At 41.5% G+C, this 19388-nt stretch overlaps 1 protein-coding gene across 2 annotated transcripts in view; it reads right to left on the bottom strand.

Annotated features, from left to right (window-relative positions):
- Nucleotides 1-2465: 2465 nt before the first annotated feature.
- Nucleotides 2466-19388, bottom strand: part of LOC111228013 (metal transporter CNNM4-like) — a 46440-nt gene continuing 29517 nt past the window's right edge. Inside the window, exons 5-7 of one of the 2 annotated variants that reach the window (XM_022753779.1) lie at nucleotides 14598-14694; nucleotides 5605-5783; nucleotides 2466-2928 (exon numbers count right to left, since the gene is read on the bottom strand). In XM_022753779.1, coding sequence (XP_022609500.1) covers nucleotides 2776-2928; nucleotides 5605-5783; nucleotides 14598-14694 — 429 coding nt within the window. In that variant the 3' untranslated portion in view covers nucleotides 2466-2775. Of the gene's footprint in view, nucleotides 2929-4232; nucleotides 4813-5604; nucleotides 5784-14597; nucleotides 14695-19388 lie in introns of those variants that run through there. The other variant, XM_022753778.1, reaches the window with a different exon arrangement.

Genomic DNA, 19388 nt, shown 5'->3' with positions numbered 1-19388 from the left:
ATGCAGTCTCACGACGGTGACAAAATGATTATGAAATCCGGGTCAGTAACAGAATTGTGACAGAGCTACTCATCCAGCAACTTTGGCAAATTTGTGTCCTTTGGAAAAATACTGCAGTCCTTTGCTAAAGTGCTTTCATTTTTAATCACGGATGAGTCCAGGCTGGTTCAATTTTCTGAACTCCCAAAATAGGGAACAGCTGTTCTTGGTTAGAAGGCATATGCAGAGGCTTTTTCTCCAAATCAGAGACGTTTTCAGAAGTTGTACGCAAGAAGTGTAAAAACATCAGTGGGTGGTGCACTTCTTTTGCTTTCGACAGTCTTTCTCAACAGATTAAACACGTTGCTGGTGTTTTCTGTCCATATTCTAAGATAGATGACTTGCTATGACTAAACCGGAGAGCAAAACAAAGATAAATAGATGATTGTTTTGTCAGCTTTCAATGAGTCAGTGTAAGTGATCCTTAGACAAACCTGAGAGGGTTAACAGTTAAAACTTTAAGCAGGTTGCATCTTCAAAGGTATTTTAATGAGCTCACAGCTGTCCGCAGTTTTCCCGAAATTATGCAATCTTTCCCCGAGGTGAAACAAATGCTTAAATCCAATAATTAGTCACAACCTCACATTGCCAGCTGGGAATGCTGGATTTAAACTTTGCTTCTGTCCTATAGGCAAATGTTTAATCATTAAACAGAGACAGTGTGAGATCACAAAAATACATTTTAGGCTGAAACCTGCTGCTGAATAACAGTTTTAACATTTCCCACTAAGTTTCGTGTTGGGATGTGACCAAATGACGGATTAGCAGACAAAGTAATGAGGTCACAAATGTTTTAGCATGCTGTCAAAGTTTCATGGATACTGTAGTTTTTGAAGGCTAACAACATGAATGTTCTTTAATCACAAACCTCCACGAACCGTATGTTCATGTGAATATGGACATTCAATCCCAGAAAAATGTTGCTACATACCAAAATTGAAGACGCCCAAAGTTGCAGGGGCCATGTTAGCTAAATTCGAACCATCTTTAATAATTTATATATGCAGGTAAGTTAGCATCCTTAGCTCCAAAAGTCTGTTTCAGTGACTAACAGCCAGAAAGTCATAAGCTGCTAAAAACCACCAGTCGATACTGTGAGCGTTTGAAGAATTTGACTTTTTTTTATATTAATTATTACATTGGTTTTGGTTTGCTTTTGTTATATCATAAAGTGAGCTATATAATGGTAGAAGAATCATTAATACCATGAAAACAGGCTGATTTTCCTCTTTGCTAGTAGCTAACTTTGTCCTTGTCTTCACCCACTGAGGTTTAACTCAGCCAGTTATTTTACTGTAAATCCACGCTGCTGTGATTTTAGTGTTTTGAAAGTCCCCATTGAAATATAATTAGTGTAATTAACAAATATTCCAGTTAAAAAGAAAGGATTGTACCACTGTGAAAGAAAGGATCAGGTAAATTGACTCAATTGGACTCAAACTGAAGAGTTTTTAAGGCAGTGTGAGGCACACTGTGTTGACGGCCTTTAGCCTCGAGGCTGAAACAAACTGACCATGACTTGAATAAACTGGATGTAAAAGACGAACTGACGAAGCATCAAGTTCAGCTCAAATAATTGCAACTTGTAGATAAATTATTGGCATACCGTTGAAGACACAAAACAGCGGCACAGCTCAGACCCATGATGCATCAGCCCACAGCACAACATGTCAAGCAAATGTCTAACTTATTCTTTAGATGATCACCACTTGTGTCTTTGGCAGAAATCTGTCTCACACTCAAACACAACATAAAGGAAGAAAAAATGACACAATCAACTATTATTTATGTGTTAATTTTGACAGGCAAAACCTTCAGCTGAAACTTATATCAATGGGTTTTGAAAGCACTATCACTATTTGCATGTGTTGCATCACCAGATTAGCTTGAAATTTCCAAACTTTTCTTGCGTCTTTTCTCAAAAAAAAAAGAAGAAAAAAAAAAAGACTTGTGACATTTCCCGAGAAAGAAAAAAACCACAAAATCAGATGAATCAAAGATTTAAAAAAAAAAAAAAAAAACAGAAGTTACTCCAATGAATTTGCAAAACAGCGCTTCAGTAGTTTTACTTTCACAAAACTTCACAGTGTTCGTTCATTGACAGAAGTGGAATTCAGTGATAAGGAAACACCTCAGTGTTGATTGAGAGTCTGATGTCGTCGATCTCAGAAAGCAGCGACATTAAAGGAAAAATAAAAAAAATAATAAAAAAAAAATCCACTGTTACAAACTCAGAAATCTTCCGTTTGTGATGATCTGTTCTTGTTGTTTTAAGTTAACTGTTTCTGGTGCATCCACTTCCCTTCGGTGTGTCATCTACTCCTTCTCCTGATGTCCGTTACGTTTCCAGGAATCCCCCCCCCCCCCCCCCCCTCCACCCCCCCCCCCCCCCCCCCCCCCCCCGCTTGTTGGATTCACCTGTGATTTATTTGTTTTAAGTGCCAAACAAAAAACATACTGACAGCAAAGATGAGAGAAAAAAGTGACAACAAGTTTTGTGAGGCTGCATTGCATTCTGGTATATGTAGTAGCTAGTATAGAAATCAATCAATCATAGATGCAGGAAAAAACATTGTTCTTTGATTTTAAAAACAAAAACCTGGTGTATGATTTACTTTTCATGTTTAATATCAGTAAATATATCTAATAAACACCACTGTGGTTCTTGTAGAAATCAGACAAAGAAAAATCTGTTGCCAGACACAAAGTTTACGAGTTTTGGGACAAATTTTTCCTTTAAAATCTCCTCAGAATGTACAGTAAAAAATAACTGGAGTGTGTGCAGTCCTCTGGACAACATGCTTTGTGACAACTGTAAAATATACAACGTAGTTTCCGATGACACTGACAGACTTTTCTCGATGCCGGGGCTGAGCGGTGTGTGTGTGGCTACAGAAATACAAAGAACGATAAATGTTTAAGTTGCTGTTCAGTACGACAGAGTGACCCCTTCCCCAAGATCTGATTTAGAAAAAAAATAAAACCCCAAACATAACCACTGAATGCAAAATAATATTTTACACATAAAATCCCACAATGAGGCAAAAAAAAAAAAAAAAAAAAAAAAAAAAAATCATATTTCTTGCCCCCCCTCATTGACAATGTACACACACATTAACTAAATAAATAAAGTCTCAGATTTATAGTATTTTCTAGTCAGGAGGTGATCAAGCTTCCCTCTTTTGGTTTTCTGTTCCCACCAAGTCTGGTGATGGCCATTTTGGTCACATAAAAAAACACACATATACAAACACACACACACATACACACACGCACAGACAAACCACCCTCTCTTATAAAGTAGGAAAGGACTCACACTGAAGTCCCTGCGCTCTCAAACACCTTCACCTCTGCGAAAACTGATTCCTACGCCAACCGGTCTCATCTGAAAACTGCCCATCGCATCTTTTCAGATCCGTCATCGAGGCCCCGCGGACGGATCGATTTCACAGAGAGGAGGCCGTTTGAGAGCCGGGCTGCCACAGTTAACGTACCCTACACATTTAAATTTAAACACATTCATCATAATCAATATTGATTGTCTTAATCACAATACAGACTGGCTGTCTATCGGCGCTGAATCTCTTAACAACTCTGGGATAAAGGCTCTGGGCTACTTACTGCTTCTATCCAGGATATATATGTATATATACCCACCCCCACCACAAACGAAAATAAGGAAAACAAAACAGAAAAAGAGTCAGTAGGAGTCTCGTGTGTCCGTCTCACACAGATTTTATCAATAAATATCTCACTATAAATTTCTACGGAACATATATTACTTTGTTGGAACTCCGCTGACATGCTCGGGTCGTCTTTGTCTTCTAGCTGTATGGATGGTGTGGAGGGGGATGCAGGTTGCTACGCATGCAGCGGCGGGTTGGTTTGCGACTGCACTTGCATGTATGTACTGGAAGGGGAAGGGGGGAGGGGGGTGGAGTCTCCCTGAGTCTCTGATTAGGGACAGTGAGGTGGAAGCACACACACATACACACACAGATTTAAAAACACACACACACACACACACACACACACAGGGGAAGAAGCTCGCAAAATCGTGGAGGCCTCTGAACGACGACTACGTTGATGGGCGAGAGGGAGGAGCTTCCTGGTCCAGACAAGCAGGTCCTTCAGATCTTGAGTCAGTGAATACATAAGGAGCATTCACACACACTCATACTCTCTCTCACACACACACACACACACACACACATATGCAGATATTCGTTGCTTTCAATGAACTACATGACTTTTGTGTTTGTGGTGATTCTGTTTGTGATGGACAAGTGGAGGCAAGTTTCCACAGTACACTTTGGTATGTCTGTGTGTGTGTACGTGTGTTTTGTTTAACTCATACACATGGCTTGTCTCTTTGGGCCTGGCATGTGTCTGCATTCCCATTCACTCACACACACACACACACGCACACACACGCACACACTCCTCCCCTCCCCAGCATACATCCGAGCGTAGTAGTGCGTGCGTGCAAACGTAGGAGTACGGAGGATCGGGGGGGGGGGGTCAAATGCTGTTTTCCAGCTGGCTGTGGTGGTTGGGTGTGTGCGGTGAGTTCTGCTCGTTAAGCAGGAGAAGCGTCGTCTCGTCCGGTCCGTTCTCTGTCGGGGTGGAGTCCGCTCCCAGGTCTGTGAAGGTGGTGTTGGCGGGGGGAGTGGTTGGATCCAGGCGGACCACGTTGTGGCCGCTCTCTGGGGACTGAGGTGTGCTGTCCAGACGAGACGCCATCAGGCCGTTCTGGTACTGAGCCCGTGTGATCTGGGGGGGGGGGGGCATGAGAAGGAGATCGAAGCTGATGCTGGTTTTCTTTGGTAGAATTTTCCTTTAAAAAGGTCCAATATTTTCCACTTTTACAGTGTTTCATTTGAAGTGTTGATCCATTAGAAGATATAGAAGATATTTACATCTTCTCTCTGGAGCTGTAGTAACAACAGGTCAAGGACTGACTGTTTTCTGAGTGATATAATAAAAATATAAAATGGATGATTGGTCCAGGTGGGTTAGGCTTAGACTGAGAGCGGAGACTGGTTTGTTGTGACATCACGAAGTTACAGAAGTCCTGACGGCTTGTTTTAAGGCTCAGTTTCTGAATACAGGCTGTGTATGTTTCTCTGTGGACTGAGGCTTTGATACTTTCACAGTATTAATATAGAACCTGCTTTATAATCAAACAACACATGGAAATCTACTTTTATACGATATGAAACATTTAAACCTCCAATAACTGTTTTTTTTTTTTGGCTGTTTGGAGGCAGCAGAAACTATGAACACAAAATTGACATATCACCTTTTAGGTTGATATGGTGAATAAACAGCTGCTCATCTACACATTCAGCAGTTATGGAGCAACATTATCATTCATTTGGACTTGTGTTTGTGTCTCCACCAACCTTCACAATTTCTTTCCCCCAGCTTAATGAAATCGCAATTTTATCCATTTAAAATGAAATCTAACTCAGTAAATTGAGCGTAGAACGATGAAGGGGTCTGAACGCTCTCGGAAGCAGCTCATACGATACTAAACGACGGGGCATGTTTGTTGTAACCAACCTTGACAAACTGCAGGTCGGTGAGGGCGCGGACGTAGAAGTCGGGTGTGTACTGCTGCGAGGGGATGCTGTTGTTGAGCTGGCTGTTGCTGCCGCTGACGGAGAGAGACTCGGTCCGGTCCGCTCCGCTCAGAGACGCTGTTCGGTTCAACCCACTGAGGTGTGACGGCGAACGAAACTCTGCAAACACACACACACACACACACACACACGCACAGAGAAAAGGGTTATTAACAGCTCCTGTTAGCAGCTAAGAGACAGAGCAGTGTGATGAAGATCTATCAGGCGTACATACAAAATAAAACTCTTCATCTCTAGTCAAAGCTGTGTCGTTGGTTTAATTCTACTGTTTCAAAGCCAGTCGTGGACTAACGGCTCTATGATGCCACTACAGATCAACAGAAACACCTCGAGGGCACAAGATGCAGTGAAGGGTCAAATGCAGGTTAATAATGAATGAACACAACTAATTAGTGACACACAAGGTATGAATGATGCACAAAATAACAACAGTAACACCTACACAAACGTTGTAAAGTAAACGTGTGAGAGCAAGAGGGTAGGAGGTTACAGAAGTTAAAGTTCAGTTATATCATCCACGCACAGCACAAACTCATGACCATCTGCACACACCCTTTGTTTCACGGACACATCAGCCAAGCGCTGTGTGTCTCACACGCCAAGGCGGTGACTCACAAAACTTTCCAAATAAGCAGTGACTCAATTAGTGATTTTTTTCATATTTACAAAGCTTAAAGTACCTTAATTTACCGCTGAGCAGCGCATGATGCAAACTATGATACAGATAATTGACAGCGGCGGAACAGAAGGGAAACTTTAACCTTTTAACACCCACAATTTGACCAGCAAAATATTATCAATATGAGTGTTTATTAATGTGTTTGTCAACAACAGTAACTCCTGCGGTTAAGTTGAAGGTGTATAGACGGATAATGAATCACAATATAGGAAAACACATCAAAAACGTCTTCACGGGAGAAGTCAGAATTGTTGACATACACTTAATTTATCATTAATAAACTTAATGTCCTTATTTCTATTACAACTGCATTACAATGTGTTACAAACCATTTCATTTAATATTAATACTTACTACTTAATACTCCCAAGTATTCCCATAAAGACTGTACTAAACTTATTTCACTCAGGGTGGGGAGTTTGGTTGATTTCTTCTGTGACCAATATTTGCAGGTGAAAACTTGTCCACAGAGGAGAGCAGACTTAATAGCTGCAGGACACTAGTATGATGTAGAAATCCCCAGACAGTCACTACTGTATCACATCAATACAGACAAACAGAACAATGTCTGTATTGTCTGATTTGACTCTTGTCTTTTTTTTTTTCCAAAAAGAATCAATTAATCTGCAAATTATTTTCTCGTTTAATCCATTAGATCGTGGTCTTTAAAAAGGCCCAAGCTGACACATGACACATGACGCACTTTGTCTCAACAACAGTCAAACACCAACGGAGAAAAGCAGAAAAGCCAGTACCAGTACGTGTTTGCCACATTCGCTATTCTGCAAAATAGACAACTGACACCTCATACATATGCTGTCTCGAAACGATTGGGTGTGAAAGGGTTAAAGCGCCAAATATGAAACAAATTCCACTTTTTTTGTTGTTGTTTGTTTTTGTTTTTTTTTACTATTTTCCCATTTTTTCTGTGTTTTCAAAGGTGGATAACACCCAAGAGAAAATAGTGAAACTAATGCAGCCCGAGTTAAAGAATGGTGCTGACACTACTACTGTATTCTTAGTCATATTTACTAATAATTTTCTGATTAAAATAACATCTTATTGTTGAGTCAAAGCCTAAAACACTTCTGGCAAGTTATTTTCCACTTCTGCTCCGATAAACAATGACTGACATTCATGAGCTTCATCCAGCAGACTGTTTAGTTTTTACTGTGGCATGCTAGTTTCATCAATGTATGTCTCACACACACACACACACACACACACACACACGCACACGCACACACACACACGCACACACACACACACACACACACTTTAAACGCAGGCTCGTTACCAGCTGTGTGTTATTACCAGTAGGCGTGAGTCTTCCAGCAGCGGGCCTCAGTGAGTCATAGGAAACTGTTTTACCTGGACACGTCAAGTGCGTTAACTTTCAAGGAATTCAGCTCGCTAGTTAATCCTGGATATCTACGGCTCATTTTCTTAGTTAGTGGTTAGATTTTCACTTAGTCATGAAAGAATCTTTATTGTTTAGATATTCAAGACTGTTGAGATCCAGTAGGGAACTTTTCTTTATTAAGATCCTTCCGCTTAACGTTCATCTACAGCTTCAAACTTATGACTCAGTACTTATTTAGTCTGGTTCAGTTGGAAGTTTATCCCTGCTAAAAGGGAGTTTCTTCTTCCCACTGTCATCAAGTGCTGCTCATTGTGGGAACTTTTGGGTTTCATGCTATAATATTGTAAGGTCTTGCCTTGTGATAATGCATGTTATAATTTGGCGCTATACAAATACAATAAAATTGAATTAATTGAATAGTTTTTCCAGCTACAAGTTTTTTTTTTTTAAAGCCTTTTAGCCTTCATGTTAGTCCTGCCCTGTTTGTGTCATGTAAACTTAAATCAGATAAATGCAACCATTAAACAACCATTGTCTAAACTAAATCTAAATATATGAATTATTAAATCAGAGTGCACTTTGCTGTTTACGTCTCTCTGAAAGCAGAGAGCGCAGACTTGTTTACTCTTTGCAAAAAGCATGATGTAGAGTTGCAGGATTTTCCATTTCCTCAGCCTCAGTCACATTAAACAACTCAAACCAAATAATGTGGTAGTGACGTTGAACTACACGAACAGATATTCAGATACATGTCCCTCTGACTTATTCATACTATTTCAATTTCAACGGAACAAACTCACAGGACTGAGTTCAGAGACGTATATGACAAAAGCTTAGGTGCATTTTATTTTGTTCCCCTATTTTCTATTGTTATCAGCATTAAGTAAACGGTTTATAATACACTAATATAATCGTAAGCAGTTAAGGACATTTCAAGTGTTTATTACTGTGCAGTGTTTTTGTCAACATTTCTAACTTCTCCTATGAAAACATACTATTAGAATAACAATAATAATAATAATAATATTATTGTTGTTGTTGTTGTTGTTATACCTTGTTTATATTTTAGCTACGTTGTCACTCATCATTTGGTTATACATCTGCCTTCACTCATGGGTGTCCACAGAAGGAATTACAGTTGATGATAAATACATATAAACACATATCAATACACTGCAGTGTAACACAAACCAATCAATAAAGGCTAAATAGGCGGATTTGAAGTAAAGTGTTAGCAAAGTATTTATTTTTCGTAACTTTTGTGTCTTGGGTGCGAGTTAAAACTTAAAGAAGAGTTACCTACTGGATCTTCAAGACTTAAAAAATCTGTGAAGGTTTTTCTATCAGTCAAAGCTCAGCTTGTGATCAGGTGCTCGCAGGGAGAGTTAGTGTCTTTAGGACTACGGTGGATGATGGGACCCAGTTCCAAACAACAACCCTCGCTCCTACCCCTTTCACTGATGATTACGACACTGAGCAGGTACTGGGATTACATTTGGAACTGGGCACTGGTGATTAAAGTGGAGGACAGATACTGGCTGCAGTGCTACTGTTTGTTGTGCTCTAAAAGACTACAGTCTATTTCAGCAGTTAATGTCCTTGAGTCTATTCAAAACTATAGGCTTTATAATATGCTGCGAAAGTGAAGGATAGGACAACAATAACCAAAAAAGAAAACAAAAAAAAAAACACACATCCAGGCTGCATCTCAACAGCTTCATGTTCTCTCCATCTAAACACGGATGTAAAACAAAGAGAGAAAGAAACCATCTGAAGCTATTAGGATGCATCCAGAGCTGACGCTGCAAAGAGCGGACAGCTTAACCCCTCGAGGGCCTACAAGTCCCATCTGGGTGTCTTGTGATGCTGTCCCATCCTTCTCCCTTTAATCTTAGAGGTGCCACGTGATCATTATCTGTCCCCATGTGTCCTGCCAGCTGAAGAGCTGTGCTGACATTTTGGCAGATACGCTCTTTGATCATCCTTCTTACTTTTGCAACAACATGAGCGGTGTCCTTTCAGCCTCTGCGTCTCCCCTGTACTACTCTGCACACGCTTATGCTAATACTTCGGTGCACTGTTCGTTTAGTGTTGTCATCTACCTGCTTTGTAAGGTAGGTATAGGGATACAGATCTCCGGCGTCTAAATTCATCTGTTGCACAAAGCAGTTTAGTTCTTGACTGTCTTTCTGGAAACTGGACTGTGGCACAATGAATTCTGGGTAAATTAAAATTTAATTCAATAAAAAAAAATGGCCGACCGAGGAACCACATCTTACCGCTCGGTCTTTCCCTTCTCGTCGCATTCTCCATAACAATGTTAACTATACCACAAAGTATGAGCCATTTTTCCTGTTTTTTGTTGATGAGTGCTACTAGTCAGTGCAGGTGTCACAGACAGTTACCATGGTAACTTATGCATGGGTTAGCCCGAGGTGTCTTATTTGTCTTATTTGTATCAGACTAATCTGTGAGCAAAGTTAAGACACAACAGACCAGTCTGAAATATCTCTATGAAACCATTATTGGACGTATAATATCATCATTATTATTATTGTTATTATTATCATTATTATTATTATTATTGTTATTATTATTCTTGTTATTATTATTCTTGTGTATCTAACAAACATTTCCAATAAGGATATACTAAATTAGATTATTTTGTTAAACAGGATTTGATTATTCTGACCCAGATACTACGTACTAGGGCTGCACCTGACGATCGTTTTCATTATTGATTATTCTAAAGAGTCACTTCAATGCTGAAAATAGTAAATTCTGATTAAATAAAAAATTATTTAAATGATGGATCCATTATTGGAATTTTTGCATTTTATCTTCTGTCGATTGATAAAATGTCTCAGCTCTACTTTGAACAGAGGGAAATGTTTTACAGCTGAAAACTAAACATGCGAGCGCCCTCATGTGGACAAACCATGTAATGACCAAATTCCTCCATCATTTTCATTCCAGTACCGAAACTTCTTTCTTTGCTTCTCACATAAACACAGACACCGTAATAAGATAAAACCCTCCATTAATAATCAGCAACGTTCAATTGGTCGAGCTCGAATTAAAGGGAGAAACTGACCAAAAGTGGATCACCATCACTTTTTCCTTCCACTGGAGTCTGAGCTGACGAACATGAACTCTGACCTACACCTTCATGTGTTATGGACTTAATCACCTGCAACACATGGAAAATTCATGCAAATTAAATGTCGACTAATTAAAACCAGGTGTAAATGAGGTCATGGAGTTGAACAGAGAGCGTATTTGCCAAAAAAAAAAAAGTAGCTGTCATGTCGTGACTTTCCTTAAAGGGTAAATCTACACTGAATTACGTGGAGAAGAAGAATGCAGCTGCACTTCTCTTTGTTGGGTGAAACCTTCAAACAAGTTGCACCTTTGACCACGACGCAATCAGTAACATGATGATGGATATTTTGACATCCAGTGGATATCACTGATTGAGATGTGGTTTGAAGTGCAACCCCACAATTCATTGTTCCTGCCCTTAGAAAGCCGTGCAGGAGCAGTTTTCCTCCCTCCGTGGTTAGGCCTCGATTTACCCTTCAGCAGATTTCTAAGCCAACATGGAGAAAAATTTCTAAGCCACACCCGGCGAATCAAAAGCCAGGCCCACCCACTAACGCCCAAACCCGCCCACCCACCCCACCCCAACCCAACCCAACCCAACCCGTCCTCGGTGTTAAAGGACCCAGACATGCCGGAGTTTACCTGGCAACCGAGAGAACAGAGAAAACCTCTTAAAGGAGAGGTGGCGAGGACGAGGAGCAGCCACTGAGAGGAGAGAAGGAAGGGAGGGAGGAGTTGATCGATGGGACAGAGGGGAGGAGGGGGATGACGGGGAGGGAGGGAGGGATGGATGGAGGGAGGGAGAGTCAGTGAGACAGTGGGAGACAGTGGGAGACAGATCTGCTTCCAGACTTGGGCGTAGACATGCAAAACCATGGAGAGATTCTGCCCCTCGCTCCAGCACCATCACGTCACATTCAACTGCCTGAAAGCGAAGTGAATTTTTCAGGTTGTTTTCGTTACTGAGCTGTTGGATGAAAATGTGTGAATGAGGCTGACGCTGATGGGAAGAAAGGAACCTCGAGAAGATGACAAAATTATGCTTCACACATCTGTGTCTCTCTCTCTCTTTAGATGAAGCGCCTGAAAGAGTGAGCTGCTGAGCGTTAAGATGAAACAGAGACTTGAAAGAAAGGAAAGAGTGACGCTGGGACCGGACAACATTTACATCCTTCTCCTCCAGGTGGTCACTGTGTCAGATTAGCTGTTTGTGGCGCCATAACCTGCTGCTATCACCTGCCTGGGGGATATTAATACACACACTGAACTCCAACCAGTCATTGCTTTGGGTTTTTCATGATCTACAGGAGAGGCCGCTTTCTCTTTTCCGCTTAAATGTATGCACTGATGAGCTCTCATGCTCCTATCATGCTCCTATTTATCACCATCATTCGGGTATTATATCAAATTTTCCTGCATCAGTGCCAATAAAATACCTGAGTTTCTGCACCTGAACTATCAAAACAACACCTTTTTTTTAAACTTTTATTTTTCCTACAAAAAACACATTTTTATTTTATAAAACATCAAAACTTCTTAAAAGGTTAAATGTTAAACATAAATAGTGGCATGAAAATGTAAGATTTAAATCAGTAAATATGATCAAACAAATCTGACCACACATTCAATACAAGCTCCTGGTACTTGACGGCTTTTGGTCTGCACCACATGAAGGGCCGAGTGTTGACACCCATCCTTTAGGTCAGAGTCACAGATGCTGGTGTTTCCATCCGGGCCTCATGAGACGTACTGATCTAGAACGGACACACTACGGAGAAGAAGTCTTCATGAGTCCACTCGGTTCAGAGGAACTTAAGAGTCAAACCGGGAACGTGATCGGACTGGGTCCAAGTCACCACCTACAGTCTAAACTGGTCTTGGTCAGGTCTCGGGTCCGTGTGACGGTGTGTCTAATACCTGAGTGGATCTGAAGTTTGTTTCTATGACTTCTTCTTCTTCTTCTTCACCTCGGCTACTTGATGTTACCTCTCTATTCGCGTGTGTTCGGGATGACCGCACTTCACATCAGGTATAATTATCCTCTGGTCTAATAAGGTCGTGCAGGTCAGGTTTGTTTCTGACTGGGTCCACTCTGGACGACTGAAGACCTCCGCCGCACTGTCATGTCCCACCGCCCCCACATCTGTCACATCAGGCCTCTATCGGCCTGATCTCGTGTGGCCTGATCCCAGCGTGAGAGAAAAGAGAGAAAGAGAGCTCGACAGAGACGTGAATGAAAAGACTGAACTGACATGGACAGCAGAGAGACAAGCGAACAGATGGAAGTCAACAACAGAGACACAGAACGACGCTAAACTGAGCAAATCTGGCAGAAGGGAAAAAAAGAATGACTTTTATATCTAAGGAAGTGTGTGTGTGTGTGTGTGTGTGAGAGAGCCAGAGAGGGAGGGAGGGAGGGCAGGAGTTCAAAGGTCGTCAGCAGAAGAGATTTCAAAAACCAGTAATGCATTCCACCTCCCCCTTCCAGCACATGAGCCCTCCCCATGTCCTCAGTGAACCCAAACCAACAAACCTTGCTCTTCTTCAAAGGTTCATGTTAGAGAAGTTTGTGAGTTAAACTGTATTCAATCAAAAATAAATAAATCCCAGCTATTTGCTTTAAGCTGCATGGAAACAGCTCCCCCGTGTTTACCAGCGGTTTACCAGATGAGCGTGTGTCACATGATGTTGTGCATGTTGTCAATTAAAGAAAAACTGGTTTTCAGATTTCAGAAGTCGACCCACCTGCTGCTCCGAGTGTTCAAGAGCAAGAGCTGTGGATTACATGAAAATATCTGAACCACAGTGTGTGTGTGTGTGTGTGTGTGTGTGTGTGTGTGTGTGTGTGTGTGTGTGTGTGTGTGTGTGTGTGTGTGTGTGTAAAAAGGTAAATAAATTACTGCCGAGGCTCAGCCATGTGGAGCGGTGGAGTCGCTGTTTAACGAGCAAATTCCACACATGGTTTTATGTGAGGAAGTGTAACATGTCGGTCTCGTTCCGCTGTGATACGACTGAAGACTGATCATTTATTATCCACATTCAAAACGGTCGTAGTTATTGATCAAAATGATCAGTTTGTAGTGATCTCCTGAGATCAGCTGTATGTGGGTGTGGCTCCATTATCTATTGATGAGTGGCAGCCACAGTGGTAAACTGAAATTTAAATAGTGTAAACTAAAGTGTTCTTAATTTTTTATGAGGTGCGGCAAAGTAATACATGCTAGCCAACATGATGTATGATGACTTTAAGGAATGCTAAATGAAAACGTTAAAGTCATGTTAATGAAACTGCCTCACTGTCCACATTTATTATAAGTACACATACTCTTATCTCATACTGCAGCTGATATCTTGGTCTAATGGACTTTGAATTTCAGTAAAATAATATACAGTACAAATCATATAAGCTGGTGAAATGTGGAGTCACAAATTGTGATGCTTATTGCTTAATACTTGAATTCTTTTCCTTTCTGGTGTGCTGTAATGGGATTTTCTTTACTTATTCTACATTATTCATTCATTATAATTAACTGTAACTGGTTTACTAATGTTCCTGAAGAAGCTGTAAGTATAAAAACTGTTTACTAGACATTTAATTTAACTACAATCCTAGAAAGCAGTCACAGCTATATGACATTTTGCCACTAGGTGGCAGAAGAAGCATTTAAACGTGGGACATTACACTGCAAACACTAATTTAACCCTAGTACATTAATTGATAGTGCATTGTAAAATAACAGAGGAGAGGAGATGGAGGTTCTGGACTCACCCAATGTGGGAGCACTGAGCGCCATGACACCGTAGAAAGAGAAAGGCCCGGTCTCAAACTTCATGTTCTCGTTACCGGCCTCCACTTCCACCCGGCCCTGACAGAAACGACACAAACAAACATGGATGATGCAGAAGCAAATTACAACTGTGGCAGTAACGACAACATCACAGGAGGGATTTTACTCTGCACATTAAAACTCGTCATTGTCTGTCCCAGTAGAAGCACAGCACCAGAAGCCATTTAAATCACTGTTGAAACATCAGAGCGAGTGACGACTGAACGGCAGCACAAAGTATTTATTTTTACAATAAGAGGGAGAAAATGTGGCGGTAAGAAAAGTCTGAAAAATCCTTATACTAATACTAATAATTTACCAGCTGTTTCTTTCCTACAGAACACTTTCAGAATATTATTTAATTGGTAACTATAATCAGATCAACGAATGGCTGTTTTGTTCCGAGGACGGAAACATCATGTGACACAAAAAAACTCCCGCTCAAAGTCATGTGAATGAATCCCTCTTATCAGCTAAACTGTGGAGTGATATCACATCTCATCCTCACCTCCATCCTAACAGCTGCCTGCAACTAATAATTTAATATTTTCACCTTTAATTAATCTGCTGTTTTTTTTTTTTTTTGTCATTAAATGCCTGTTAAAATTTGTGTGTCTTCTAATGTCTTATTCTGACAAGTTTAAAAACAAAGAGTAAATGTTTGATAATTATTCTTTATAAAAAGACAAATTAAACAATTATTTGATTATCAAAATAGCTGCAGATGAATTTTCCATTAATCATCGTCAGCTAATGGACTGGACCGGACGATCTCTAATTGTTAGACAAAGTGATAAAAGCCTTGTAACCCTGACTTTCAGTTTTTCATGAAATCACACTGCTTGGCCTCTAGAGGGCGTCCGACTCTCAGTTCAAAATAAGGCGAGAGAGTATTTGTTGGAGAGGCCTTGCATCATTAGTGGGAGGAAACATGTTTATTTTGGACTTCGTTACACACTCGTGAGGACTCAACAATTCAAGATTTACGAGTCTGAAAAGCGAAGACACTGCGGATCAACAATGTGATGAGAAATGAGGAGATGAGTGAGGCAGAGGTTAAAATGAAAACCAAGGTTGTGCAGCAGAGAGATGGATGAATTAGGGACACAGAGCGGGAGATGGAGGGATGAGAGGCCGGGTCGGGGGGTGGGGTGGGGGCACAAGAGGGTGAAGGAGGCCTCTGTGTTGGTTCAGAGAGTTGGCCTGAGTCGGCCCACTGGAATGTGTGAACTGCAGCAACAACACAGCACAGTTAATCCACACTGTTCATCCCCCTCTCCCTCCATCCCTCTGTCCCTCCATACTCCCCCCCACCCCCCACTCCCCCCCCCACCCTCCCCCCGGGGCTGATGGGAGCCGAACAGGTGGTGAAATAAAAGGGAGACAAAAAAAGAAAAGGGCAAACAAGACGGCGCAGAGAGCTCGCCGCATCTGACAGTGACTGCAGAAGTTTGACGTGTGCGGAGCACGAAGCGACTGATGGGATGGGCTGCACATAAAACACCAACAACATTTCATTCATCTGTGCCATCAAATCCACCACGTCTTAATTTAACATTTCAGCATCGGTACAGTCCCGTCCTAAAATGCAACTTCTTACAGGATTTTTGTAGAAAGTTTTTAAGAATTTTTGAGGCTAAAAAGTTTTTAATTGTTTGACTCAACTGCATGTGAAACCGTCAGGCAGAGGTTCATCAATTCAAACTCACAGATCATTAATAAACAAGGTCAGATCATTACATTTCACATTAACAGATCAACGCTGTGTGTATATTTCTCTTTAAGGCCTCCTGGAAGGAACGGACAGAGAGCAAACATTTACAAACATAAACGATCTGATGTAACTGTCCCTCATGCTATTTTAGGGTGCATGCCAATTTAGAAACCTGGCTTGGATATTACAGGAGGGGACGGGGGAGGGGAGGAACTGTCACTGGAGTTACCAAGTGGGCTGCTCCCATCACAAACGCTGTGCTGAATTAAGTTCACAACGGCTCCCCGCGGCTCAGCAACCGATGTCAGCCCCAATCGGAGCTGCACTCGTCCACGCCGCGGCGACATTAATCTGAAAACTGCAGCCACTATTAAAGCTCAGAAATGGCTGATTTTCTCACGAGAATTAATCCTCGTTTCCCTGATATCATTTCTAGACCACTGCTAGGTTTGACTTTCAGAGAGAAGGGAAGGTTAGAGAGCGGTTGAATCATTTCTGAGAGACTGGTTCTAGGTGTGTGTGTGTGTGTGTGTGTTTTTTTAAGTAGAGGTTTAACCACAGCAGTTGTAAGTGATTCATAGTCATAGTCATTATATGGTAAAAGATAAATGAACTGTGCTTATATGGAGCTTTTCTAGTCTTATCGACCAATGGAAGCCACAATCACCCATTCACACACACATTCATACTGCGCTCTCGACTACACACAGATGGTGAACAACGTGAGCCACAATACAGAATCTGTAAAGGAAACTACTTTTCATTTTGTATCTAATGTCACAGATTTTTCTACAAAACAAATTGAAAAAGTCATGAGTGGTGAAAAAACGAGCAGCTATCAGAGGAGCTGCTTTTGAGTAAGTCCAGCTCCAGTGCCTCTTGATTTAGCAGCATTCGGAGCACGCTCATAATTAAAGACACTCGCCATGCACGGTGAAAAAATGTCTAATTTTGGACGACTTTAAGCGCCTTGTTGAACTGCTGATGTAAAGTCGCTGTTGCATCACAAGTATTTGCCCTTCCTGGTGCTTATACTGTTGTTTGCCCAGGTAAAAGAAAATGTGCACTGTCATACCTTTAGGCTTGTGGTGAGTTCACTGTCCCTACTAACATTAGCATGTAACATACACCTCTCATCATCTCTGCTTTCTGGCTTCCTTTGTGTTTCATGAACACGCTGTGATGTTGAGGAACAGCTTTGATCCTTCAGCTGTTTGTGTAGAAAGTGAAAACGTCTTTCTCTAATGAGGACGGTCGATCCATCCGTCTACAGCTCCGACTCCCTGTGTGTGTGTGTGTGTGTGTGTGTGTGCAGATACTTATTTTCTGTCTTTATTTTGACAGGTAACTTCTCTGGGCATGAATGTCTTTGCTGCGACGCACTCGTTCAAATTCATTCAGTTTCACAATTTCACACCTGCCCAGTACAACCGCAGGCTTCCACCTTCGGCTGCTGAGTAATCAGAGGCCTCGCTCAAGGACGACTCGCTGCCGAGAGAAGAGTGGATGTAGTCTGCAAACCTTTCCTGACATTTCTGCTTTACTGGAACGGGACACAATAATACTTTAGCCTTCTGATTTTTCCTGTATTTCTCCAGTGTTGCCCCCCCAAGTATTCAGGGTTTACGGCAGCGAGACTTCTTCATTTGACCCTTAATGCAAAGGTTAAACCTCCTCAGCTCTGTCGCCAGCTTTCTGCCACTTAAAGTGTATGAGCAGATTTGGAAAGATGCTAATCACCTCTCAACATATGGCCAACCCTGCGTGTATGCAACCATCGGCCGGGGTCAAATACTTAGCCTGCAACACGTGCGCATACGCAAAACACTCATGCGTGCCTCACGAGCACGCAGAGGGCCGACTGCATCTGCAGCTGTCTGCGCTGCCGCGAGGCTGGTGTTTCATTTATAAAGGGAGGCGGGGGGGCAGAGAGAAAGAATAGAAACAGAGGGAGGCGGAGGACAGGAGTGAGAGGTGTGAAGCCTGCCGGTGCTCCGGTCAGACCTGTTCTCCCAGATCTGCACAAGACAGCCTGCCAACTCGTAGACCCATAAACTGCACCAACACTGGGCTTTTATTAGAGAATAAGCCTTGAGTGGGTCACTGTGGTCAACCACCGATTCTGTATTACAGAGACTCAACCCCGGTCACAGGCTTTTATCATTTTTATTTCTTATATCTGATATCAGAAATAACTGCAGAGTAGGAGCAGGAGCCACAGCCTCTGCAGTGTCCGTCTATAAAATCTCCATTAAACTCTGCTGCTTCGAGTTGTTGCACACTTGATGATGCGAGACAATAAACAGGCGTGTGATGGCAGGTGGTCGCCGACGACAGCGGACTGAGACACATCAATCACAGTCACACTTGTGGAACAGTAACGACGCTGATGTTTCAGTTCATTGTGGATAAAGAAAGCAAACAACACTACCACTGTACTGGACTGTTCACTGGCAGGAATATTATAATCAATTATAAACAGTTTAGAAAGTTTAGAAAGGGTCTTAAATGAAGCTAAAGTCTTCATCACATCCTACAGGAGTCAAATAACTATTTCACCTTTTCCTTTTTGTAACTTGCTATGAAAATATAATATAAATATAAACCATCATATAGAACAAAACTGCTTCATTAGTTTTGATTCTACCTCTTTAAAAGCCTTGAAATCCTCTTTCCTTTGGGACGTCAGTATTGTTCTCACTGGTTTGTTGTGGGCGAGGCCAAGTTGGACAAAGGTGGCGCACGTTGTCCCACACCTCCGAGCACCAATCAGAGCTCAGCAATATTTGAATCAAAACATGGTGACTATTTTTCCAGCTCTAACAATCAAGTCTGATCAAGCCACAGCCGCACAGTCGTGATGAAGGAGATTCACTCAGTTTTTTGAGAGTTAAACTTGTAATTAATAATCCTCAACACCTCAGTTTCCAAAGATAAGAAATATCTTTATCTTGGCACATGGTTCAGCTAAAGAAAAAACAAACAGCTAAAACAAATAAACCAAAAAACAGATTGGATT

This window comes from Seriola dumerili, unplaced genomic scaffold (assembly GCF_002260705.1).
Source record: "Seriola dumerili isolate Sdu_G_001 unplaced genomic scaffold, Sdu_1.0 BDQW01000193.1, whole genome shotgun sequence".
Taxonomy (NCBI): Eukaryota; Metazoa; Chordata; class Actinopteri; order Carangiformes; family Carangidae; genus Seriola; species Seriola dumerili.
The sequence above is the reverse complement of the archived record's forward strand: the minus strand, read 5'-3'. Positions and strand labels throughout refer to the sequence as shown.